At 39.4% G+C, this 11,699-nt stretch overlaps 1 protein-coding gene across 1 annotated transcript in view; it reads right to left on the bottom strand.

The window, feature by feature from the left end:
• Positions 1 to 3,549: 3,549 nt before the first annotated feature.
• LOC113826183 (chromatin target of PRMT1 protein) overlaps positions 3,550 to 11,699 on the bottom strand; it is a 20,814-nt gene continuing 12,664 nt past the window's right edge. The window contains exons 3-6 of the mRNA XM_027379058.2: positions 10,219 to 10,378; positions 9,716 to 9,920; positions 5,410 to 5,584; positions 3,550 to 5,266 (exon numbers count right to left, since the gene is read on the bottom strand). Of these exons, the coding sequence (XP_027234859.1) occupies positions 5,068 to 5,266; positions 5,410 to 5,584; positions 9,716 to 9,920; positions 10,219 to 10,378 (739 nt within the window). The 3' untranslated portion in view covers positions 3,550 to 5,067. The remainder of the gene's footprint in view (positions 5,267 to 5,409; positions 5,585 to 9,715; positions 9,921 to 10,218; positions 10,379 to 11,699) is intronic.

Genomic DNA, 11,699 nt, shown 5'->3' with positions numbered 1-11,699 from the left:
AGACAGGCCCGATGTAGGGGATTACCACTACCTTCAACCTCAGTCCTTGCCTTGACTAATTTTGCATGTTTTTTTCCCCCTTTCCTTTTCCTTCTCTTCTTTATCCCCTTCTGCTGCCCACATCCTAAAGTGTGTGAGCTATGCTTAAAAGCTGGCTGTATCAATCTTGAAATACCTTTGTACTCTGTTTCTGTCTTCTCTTTCATCTTTACCCCTTTTGACTACCTTACTAACTTAAAACCTGACATTTAACATATTTTGTCCTAATTGTAAACTCATTTTTAACCATTTTTCCACAATACTTTATCGTATTACTATATGACCTTTGATTAACCATTCTGGAAATCCATAATCATTGCCTTACCCAAAAAACTTCCTTACCCTGTGGCTTTATCCCCAAGCCAAACCCTATCACTGTATTTTGAATACGATGCTAATGACTTGAGATGAGGATGCAGGAAATTTTCAATAAATAAATGAATAATTTTTAAACCTTTTTATCATAGTGCTGTATGACCTTTGATGTGAGGCACATTTATTTGTTTTGACCATTAACCGTTTTGGGAATCCATAACCATCACCTTATGAACCAAAAAATTTCCTCACCTGGGGTTTCTGCCCCAAAAGCTCACCCTATTGCTATATTTTGAATACACCGCTAATGACATTAGATGTTGACGCATCAGTATAAATATTGGAAAGGGTAAAGGGAAAAAGTTAGACTAAATGAGTTAAGGTAGGAATATGCAACAAAGGAATTAGATTAAGTTAAAGGAGAAAGTGCAGGACTCCAAAATTGCCAACAATTTTGACATTGATGGGGAGGAGGTTTGTATGGTTGAACAGGGAGGGATTGTCCACCAGTGTAGATATGAACGGAAAAGTCATGTGAACTGAATGTCCTGGTCTTTGAGGCAGCCGAGCAAGTCTTCTCCACAATCTGACCAATCTTTGGTATCGACTGGGCAGTATGTTGGGGAGATAGAGACAGTTCCGGTACAAGTATTAAGAGTTGGATGAGGTTCTTCTGGGATGGGGTTGTCAGAGATCAGTTTTGATAATGCTATAGCTTCAGCTTCACATCTGACTATTACGAGATGGAAGCGATTGCATCGGGTGCGGAAAGGGACTCTGCCTACATGTTTTTGGAGACATTGTTGAGTGTTGCCTGAGTAAGGAGCTGTAGGGGGAATCACAAAAAATTGGTCACATTTGGCCAGGCTAAATACAATAGTTAAGATATTTGTAGGGTTGGTGGGTCGAAGGATGGGGGCATGTGGAAGTGGGAGTGTTGTTGAGGGTGGTAATATTACGGGGAGATGGTAAATAAGGCTGTAACGTAGTAATAAGGGAAGTTGGGGTGTTTGATGAAGGTTGTAGGGGTAGAGGTGATGAAGTTGATGAAGTTGGGAGAGTAGGAATATCTTCTGGAGACTGTCTCTCTGCTTGGGTGGGTAATGCACTAGTAGGCATTGAAGAGTGGGTAGTAGTTTGTGTTCGGAGTCGTGGTCAAAGGAGAGCCTGGGGTCAGGGAGCTGGTGGGGCTATTTGATGAAGGGGCAAGCCTCATTGCCCCTAATAAGGGTATTACATCTTCATTACTGGCCATGGGAAGCCTTGATTATGTAAGGGAAACAAACAGTCCACCCCCCAGTGCTCTGTATGGGGGTAAGGGCTAGACAGCTAAATCAGGGCAGTACCATGCCCATGGTTCCTGCAAGCCATTCAGGACTGGCACAAGGTCAGCCTTTCATCCTTTCAGCACGGCTCTTACACCTTAGGAAGTAGATAGTAGAAGGGGTTGGAGGAGGGACGGAAACAAAAAGTTGGAGGGGGAAAAGACCATGCAAAATTAGTTGAGTTGAGGGCTGAGGTCCTAGGCAGGGGAGATCCCTGCATTGGGTCTGTCTCTGTCTCCTAAGCCCCCCCCCCCACGACAATAACAGGTAAGAGATTGGGGGGAGACATGGAAGAAGACTATGCAGTAGGCCTTAATGCCCCTATTAAGGGTAAAGAATCATCATTATTGCCGCAATGTCCACATCACCTCAACAATGCTTTTCACATATTCCAGCTACGGATTACTACCCCCACTTTAAGACCTTCTTGTATACCTGATGGCAATCTTTTTGGTCAAGACTCCACAACAATAAATTACATACCTTAAAACCATCAATCTCCTCTTGGTCAGCTCCATTTCACAAAAACAGACGTTGGGAGACAGCCTTCGTACGATTACGTATTGGCCACACTCGCCTAACACATGCCTATCTGATGTCACGCTTAGACCCGCCCCTATGTCCTCTATGTAACATCCCTCTTTCAGTCCCACACATTCTCTTGTCCTGTCCACGCTTTAATACAGCACGTACTTCTGCTTTTCCACACCTATCCTCCCTTCACCGACCTCCCAACATATCAGACATCCTTACAGAATCCTACAGCTTCTGCCTCGACAACCTGTTCTCCTTCCTCAGACGCATAAATATCCTTCACTTGATCTAACTCCCTTACCTAAACCACCATAATCTTTTCCCTCATCTTCAACCTTTCAACACTATTCTAGATAGTTGACACATAGCAACTATCACCTGACATCCCCCTTTACTATACCTTCCTATAGTGCTATATGACCTTAGATGTCTAGCACATTTATCTTAACCCATCAGCAACGGGTAAAAATTTTGGCAAGTTTACGTATGTACCGGCAGTTTCCCGTTTGCGCCCTGCTCGATCGGTAGTTTGTGAGTGACATAGCACCTAAAAGCTTTTATTTTGGTAAAATTTATAAAAATATTAAAATTTTGAAGGTTTACCTTCACTTTAGGTGCCATTGCCTAAAATCTTTACCATATAAATGAAGCCGCTACTAGTGGAGAAAAACAACCTCAGTCCGACGAGCCAGTAGCGCGGGAATGGGCATGGCATGATGCCCCTGGCGTTTGGTCCACAACAGCCATGGCATGTATGTACGTGACACCCGGCGCCAATGGGTTAACCATTAACCATTAATGGCCATGGTGAGCCTGAATAAAATGAGGAAAAGAAATGGTAAGGGGTTAAGGGCTAGGCAATTAAGCAAGGAAATGCCATGCCCATGGCTCCCAGAGGCCGTTCTTGACTGACACAAAGCTAGCCTTTTGTCCTTTCAGTATGACTAACAGACCCTAGGAATGGGATAGAAGATGAAGATACAGAAGAGGAAAGGAGAGAGAAGAAAAGGCCAAACAAAATTAGTTGAGGTGAGGGCTGAAGCCCAAGGTACAGGCGATTCCCTACACTGGGCCTCAGTGTCCGTCTCCTAAGGTCTCCTACAACAACGAGCAGGGTATTGGGAGGGCAGAGAGGATAAAATGCCAAAAAATGGCACATTCGCAATATGGAGAGAGAAAAAAAGTGAGAATGGGAATAAATAAAGTAGACAAATGAGCAAGAGAGAAATGAAAGGGAATAGAGAGGAAAAAGGCAAAAGAAACAAAGCATCCTTTGCCAAGGTGTAAAGATCTGAATATCAGATGACTTCTTTTCATTAGGATATCAAGAAGAGACTTTATTATGGATTGAGGGAATTTAATGATACAATGTACCATCACTTCAAATAGTTTTCATTATAAGTATAAAGATGATACAAGGAACAACTATCCTGATACAAAGTGCTAACTTCTAATTTCTATAAATATAGTTCTGAACTCTCATACACAAATATTCATTTGTACAATGCATTCCAATGATGGTGACAAGACATTTGCTTCACCAACATGGAGTAAAATCCTTATGTTATGACCACACATACAAAAATGAGAATATAACTAAGTTTTCACATTCACACTTGCCTGGTATGAACTTCCTTTGCATTACTGAAAAGTAAGCAAATGGTTGAAATGACAATACTTAAAATAAACATGCATTCTATTTGATCACTGTATACAACAAACTCAAATATGTGGAGACCGATAAGATTTTTTTTTTTTTTTTACAGTAGAAAAACTGTATAAAACACCTTGATAAGGGTAACAGAAAAAAATAAAGTGCACTTAAACCATACCATACAATATCCTGTAATTTAGTCATCTAACACCAAAGCCTGATACTCCATGTATTCAGTGGTATACCTAATCTCACTCAGTGTTTGGGTAATTAATCCAGGATATGAATTTCTTAGCGGCCACTTCCAAGAGGGCATTTAAAAGTAAAATATTTTTCATTAGTTACCAATATGTAGCCTCAGCAACTTTCCTCATACAGCTACACTATATTCTGCAATACAATTCATTTCTCATTCTTGATCAAAATCTATTTAATTGAAACTCTACATAAAACTATATAAAGTAAGATACAACTAAGTATGTAAGTGAGGCACAAAGAGCACTTAACCTCTTACTTTTAAACATAAGATAAAATATAAAATTAACTTCATACCTGAACTTTTTTACTTATTGAGTTGGCTGTGGGTATATGATTTATTTACCATTCTATTATTATCATATATATATATATATATATATATATATATATATATACAATAATAATAAAATAAATGACTAATAGTCCTTTGGCAGTAACATGGACAAACTTTAATATTTGTTAACTTCAGGATTTCATTTACATATTACAGATACATACTTAAACACTTGGTACTATTAAACAAGTTTTGCAAATTCCCATTTGAAAAAATAAACCATTGAAGCCTTGACTGCTGGATGAATTCCATATCATGTTTCTTGGTCCATTACTGAACAAGTACTTCATTTCTAGACAGGAATCACATGAACGGACTAAATATCTTTATCAACTACAGTTTATCACATCATGGATAATATGGAAAACTCAGAACCTTGACACACAGATAAATCATGTTAATAAACATAAAATAAGTACATATCTTCAGCTGCTTCTGCAAGTCATCTGTTTTATTACAAAAGAAAGCTATCACCAAGACTAGATTCCATCTTTGATGTATGAAAAAATCCTTTTTATTGTTATCTGCCTATGGGGTGAAAATATTACTGTATTATGAGCACAGATGACTTATATTTGGCAAAACATGAAGAGATGTTCATTTTGGGCTTAGACTGGAGCATCTTTCATGTACTGGTCAAGTTCTGAATCCAGGGCAGTCTTAGTCTTGCTCATGTACTCATCCAGCTGCTGGTCAAGCTCTTCACGGGTGCAGTTCCCTGTTCCGTTAGCTTTGGCAGCAGCCCCACCTCGTCCACCTCTTACTCCACGCCCTCCACGACCCATGCGACCTCCACGACCACGGCCCCTAGAACCAGTAAATATTTTTATGAACTTATTTTTGAACACAATAATTAAATTTTTTTTAACTATATCATACCAATGAGGTCTAAAATAGTTCCTAGCACTAGTTATAGCTCATAATTGAAATGAATTACTAGTTATATTAACCTGAATGTTTTCATTTCTCCCCGTCCTTGGTTCTGTATGAAGCCTCTGCCACGCACAGCTCCTCTTCCTGTACCACGTCCCTGCATTAGACCACGGGTGCCGCGGCCACGTAAGAACCTTCCCCCACGAGCACCACGCAAACCGCCTCGGGCACTTCCAATAGTGCCACCACGTCCTAGAGTAGAGCGAGAGAAAAAATTATACACATACAAAAACTTATTTGGTAATGAAAGATATCCTATAATTCTAAAATATCTCCATTTACTACCTTCTGTAGAGAAAACAAAAATTAAGCTATTCTTCTCTACATAATATTAGGTAATTTTTTGATACTGGAAACTCCAATCTCAACCCATTATCTCCCATTACCAAGAATGAGATTTCTTGCATGTGAATTTTTCTTATAGGTGACTTACCAAAAGTTACTCTTGCATTATGTTTACTTTGAGTGGTGACTTTTCTGGGTGTGTGGCTTGTACAGTCAGCTCACATGAAGACTCGTGCATGATATCTATGTCATCATCAAGAAGGTAATAGACAGTTTTTAATGAGCAGAATCCATACTGGTTTTCCAGATGATATAAATTCCACAACAGCTTGGAAATAATCCCTTCCTAAGAACCTGTCAATCTTCCTCCAACTGCTTGATGCACTTATATGTCCACATCACCCAGCACTCAGCAATTTCCCATGGTGAAAAGTTCCTAGTCATCTGCCCTTGACCCATAATGAGATGTCCCTCTCACCTGGAGCCAATAAGTTTATGAACCTATAAATAAGTAAATAAAAAAAATAAAAAAAAAAACATCTTAGGTGACAACACTTTGCCTCCCTTGGCAATGTTCTTCTCTCTTTTTCTGGATAAGTGTTTTTTTTTTTTAGCTTCTTATCCATTTTCCTGTGTCATATTTGTCATATGATTTGTTTTTCTGGATTTTTAAATTTTTATTTATTTTGGTATTCTCTGGTAGCTAGCCGACAACTCTGCTTCTGAATCAGCATACATCCACGAGAGAGGGAGAGCAAAAGGCTGTGCTGCCTTGGCTCCACCCCATAGTTGCGCCGATACATAGTGTGATATGCCCTCATCACACACGAAGAAAAGAAAACGGGGAAAAGTATCCTCAACTTCAAGGCCCGAAATCTCAAAACTACACCTTTGTCAACATTGTTTGTTGTTCCTCCTTAACTACTTGGGTGATTCTAATAGGGTTTGGATCATTTAAAAGCTGAATATATTTGATAATTTAAAAGCTGAATAAATTTGCAATTTTGTTGACAATTTGTTTTTCATTTCAGGGGTTATAAGTCCATTTATCATATTTTATATAGATGTCAATGAACATTTCAAGATAATATATTTTACACTAAACTAAGAGGAAATTTCAAAATCAAATAGTGTCTATTATAGGTAGAGTATATGTGGTAATTTTTGTGAACATGTTTGGTCAATGGATAAGTGAGATTTATAATTTTTAAAATTTTTCAAAAACTTTTTTTTTTTTTTTATTTAATTATTTTTTTAAAATCTTGAAACTTCATTGTTTATCATCCATATGGCATGAAACTTGGTGGTGTAAATCATAGTATATGTATATATAACATATTAAAAATTCGCGAAAATCCGATCATAATTAATGAACTCTGTTCTCGGGTGCGACAACCCCCTTAAGTGTAAGACAATTTCATGGTGCACACGCAACAGCAAATTACGTCAAGTTATTGATTATCACTATTACTTCTATGTTGCATGCAGAAATAGAGACAGACAGAGGCAGGCAGGCAAAGTGATATCACTAGGTTTTATGGGAAATGACATCACAAAACAGAGGAAGTGATATCATTAAAGCTGCCATATTCACTTTCAAGTAGCTGGAACTGACAACATAGATGAAAGAAACATCAAGGGTCCCCGCTCCCAACTGCCTTGGTACCATCTACCTTGCTGATCTTTGTTCCCATCTGGCTGTCCATTTTTGACCTTTCCCCAGAGGAGAACAATGAAGCGCAGGTGCTGGGAAGGGTGGATGAGCTTTACAAACTTTGCTGTATCCAGTTCAGAGGATGAACAGGATTGTCTCCCAGGTCAACATGATTGTCAACGATAAGTCACTGTCCAATAGGGCTACCCAGGTGTAGGAGAGGAATGCTCTGGGGGCCCTGTCCATCTTGTGATGAAAGGACTTGTCCCTAAACATTTTGGTTTCACTGGCCATCCTGGACATGTCTAGCAGACCTCTGGAGATCTTTGGGTGTATTTTCAACAACGATCTCCTTGACGAGGATACAGCTGTGTCCCTGTTATTACTAAAATTGGTCAACCAATCCCTTGTTTGTCTGTGACATTGTTGCCATGGTTATGCCAAGGGATAGGCTTGACCAGATAAAAACTTATATCCACTTGCCTCAATGAGCCTCAATGACTCATTCCTCTTGACGTTTGTTTTAGAGAAGGACTCCTTATACCAAATGTGCCACAGCCACATAGGAACCTTCCCCTAAGAGCACCACACAAACTGCCTTGTTATGGTGGAGGATCTGTGGGCAACTAACTTATAACTCTCAGCCCGAACAAGAGGCTGACTTATGGGTTGAAGATCTATCAGCTCTCTACTGACAATAGCCCGATGGATACAACTCATGTTTCTGGTTGTACATTGGTAAGGACTGTTGTGAGATGTCTTCATCCATGAGAATGGTGCTGTAGTTGGAGTCTGATAGCTTCCTTGGGCAGGTGATGTGTGCCGGTTGTCCATAAACAACTGAACAACTGGTACACATCAAGGCCTACATGTTGCTGGCCTGTAGGAAAAATGTAAGCACAGCCAAGGTGAACATGTAGTTTATGCACAGAGGATCTCAGTGTGAGGAGGATGGATGATGTTAACTACTGCCATTGCAAGACAGGTTTGCTGGTCGTGCAACACTTGTCACCTTAGTCCACTGACCATACCATTTCAGTGGATGGGCAGGTCATTGAAGGTAGCTGATTACAATATTGGCATGAAGGGCTTTGACATTAGGGATCAAAAGACATTCTACTAACCTATGGCTTACAGATTCAAGGTCTGGTAAAAGGTTTTCTTCCTTTATGATCTAGCCAACATCACCTTCACAGTCCACCATGCCTTAGAACAGTGTTGTCCAAACTGGGTACCCCTTGGGGTACCCAACAAAGATCATAAGGATATGTGAACAAACAAGGAACGCACGCATGCATCCCCCCCCACAGAAACATCACATGTTCTATGATGGCATTTTTTGATCAACACTCCTGCAATGCAGTCTTTTCCTAATTAGTATATTATTTGCATTATCCTAACTAAAACAGTTTGATTAGCTGTGTCTGGACCTCTCGATCCTTGGGGACATCAGGTCCAAAGCACAAAGAAAGCACATATCATGGGGAGCCCCAACAGAAAGTGGAGGTGTTCCAGGTGTTCCAGCCTGTGGGTCAGAAGAAAAGAAAGAAGGAAGGAGGGAAACCTAATTAGTATATTATTTGCATTATCCTAACTAAAACTGTTTGATTAGCTGTGTCTGGACCTCTCGATCCTTGGGGACATCAGGTCCAAAGCACAAAGAAAGCACATATCATGGGGAGCCCCAACAGAAAGTGGAGGTGTTCCAGGTGTTCCAGGCAGTGGGTCAGAAGAAAAGAAAGAAGGAAGGAGGGAAATAGAAAATGAAAAACTGAAAGAAAGAAGGAAGAAGAAGAAGAAAATTGGAAGAAGAAGAAGAAAATTGAAAGAGAAAAGAGAAAAGAGAAAAGAGAAAAGAGAAAAGAGAAAAGAGAAAAGAGAAAAGAGAGCATGCTGCCACAAATGCAGTTTAGGGCGCTCTACTTTGAATCCAGACATGCATTCATGTTGAAAAAAATGTTATTTTATGAAAATTGGATTTACCTCAAATTCTGGTAAAAATGTTATTGAAAGTAGCAAATATGTCATTATTAGAGTCTGGATTTTATACTAAAAATTTCAACCAATTTATGTCTTGAGCTTGCATTTGAATGTTATAAGCAGAAATAATACTTTGGGAGTATATATAAAAAAAGGGACATTTGAATTACATATATATGTAAAATCCCCCCCCCCCCAAAAAAAAAGCGTCTTAATGTGACATAATATATGGTATATTTAACTATTCACTTCTCTTTATATGTACATGTGCACTTTTTGGTAGGTAGAGATAATGCCAAGAGTTTAGAGAGTAAGGGGATAATACCTACAAATACATACACACAAACATAAGACAATTTTCTCTCTAATAACCAAAACACACTAACAGCAACAAAAGTACAAACCTCTGATACCAAGAGCACCTCTGCCACCTCTGAAGCCAGCTCCTCGGAGTCCTCTGTAACTTGCACCTCTTGCGCCTCGAAGGCCACCTCGTCCCCTAACCTGGATGTTGCCACCCTCTTCAGGAATGCTCAGACGTCCTTTCACGGCTAGCCTTTGTTTCACAGACAAGGGTCTCTGTCCATTGAGGCGCTGCTCCACACTCTTCTGCAAAGCAATTTTCTAATTCTGATACTACCAAGATTCTTACTTCATAACTCTGAAAATATAACTTCCTGATAGGATCTGTATATTTAATTATTATTAGACTCGTGTCTATTATGCTTATTGTAAAGTGACCTCCTTATATTCTTACAAACAGAGTTCATAATTCCAGCCACAATGCAAATATATCTTTTACTTTCTTGACTTAAATGTCTTTTCTATATGCACACATTGACTGAGTAGGTACTTTTGATAGCCACAAAAAGTATTTAAAATTAATTAACTCGGGTATAATACTTACCTTTTTCAGCTTCAATGCTGCTACAACTGCTGGGCGGCGTTCCATCTGAGCTGCCAAACGCTGGTTCTTTCTTGATGCTTGGGCCTGCTGCCGCCTCTCTTCTAGCCCCGCTACTGACTGTCCTTGTCCCGTTGGCTTCTCCTGTCGCAGCACCGTGAATCTGCGGCGGGACCAGTCTGGCGGTCACTGATGAGTCATTACTAGTAGCGAAGGAATATGGTGACCCGAGGATGAGGAGCTTGCACTCCTCTGGACTGGTTGTGTGGGTTCTTTCCTTTCTCCTCAGTCACATTCCTGTATTTTATCCCCTCTCATGCATCTTGTGTGCCTACACATGCAGCCCTCTAGGTGCCATCCTCTATGTACATAAAACCCAGCAGCCACAGGTGCCACAATACCAAAAAAATAACTAGGACACACGGAATAAACTCTAAAAAACTTCCCAATCCACAGCTATTGTTACAGTCTGACTTTATAAACTTGTGGTTTCTTGAGGAGCACTTCATATTTCTCCAGTTTCATATCTTTAAAAAATCTTGCATGTTGTAGCCCTTTGCCATCTAGTCTGCTTTAGCAAACATATGTGTTAAAGCCCTTCATTTTGTTTCAATGCCTCCTTGTTCCAGGCACATTTAACCCCTTTTCAGGGAAAATTTCAGAAATGCTGGTCTTGAACTTCTCATGAGCTTCATTCTGAAACAAACAAATTATTCTTCCCAAAATAATAATGGTTTCCATCTGTTACTAGAAAAGAAGTGGAGGTTGTGGCGGCAATAAAGGAGGCAAAGTACATGAATAAAATAACTGATAACTCATTGATGAAAATAATAAAAATGCAATAATAAAAAAGAAAAAAAAAAGGAAAAAAGAAAAAGTAAATTCAGGGTAGTATTACTACCAATTAGCATTCCCCTTCCAAGCTGGATAAATTAAAAATTCTGTTGAGTCTAGCACCAAACCAAAACTAATGCAACCCCTGAGGCCTGTCACGGGACTGGGCTCCTTGATTATAACTGCCTCTACTCTGATTCTCCTATACATTAGTTATAAGCACAATAGAACTTGCAGTGTATTCCCATCTACCACCAATAGCATACACACTTATTGAAGCCTCTCAGAGTTACACTATTTTGGCATGCTACAGTTAAGACTAAGAGGGTAAGTCTTGAGATCTTTTCTCCGGTAATGGACATATGAATAGCACATCATATAATTTGTATCAATCGAAACTAAGATGAGGTATTGATTTCCTATCACAAAGAATAGATATCCTGGGATGTTTGGAGTCAGACCATATTCTTCCACTGACACCAAAACCAAAATGTCTGAGGAGTCCAGTCTGATTCAAAATGACAATATGTTATTCATTTCTTACTGTGGCCGTTTCCTTCCACTCTTGCATGAGAGCAAGTTTTCTTGCAAACACCCATTATAAATAACAATCATTAAATTAGCCAACTAATATCTAAATTTTGATAGAA

This window comes from Penaeus vannamei, chromosome 5 (genome assembly GCF_042767895.1).
Source record: "Penaeus vannamei isolate JL-2024 chromosome 5, ASM4276789v1, whole genome shotgun sequence".
NCBI lineage: Eukaryota > Metazoa > Arthropoda > Malacostraca > Decapoda > Penaeidae > Penaeus > Penaeus vannamei.
This window is presented reverse-complemented; position numbering and strand designations above follow the sequence as displayed.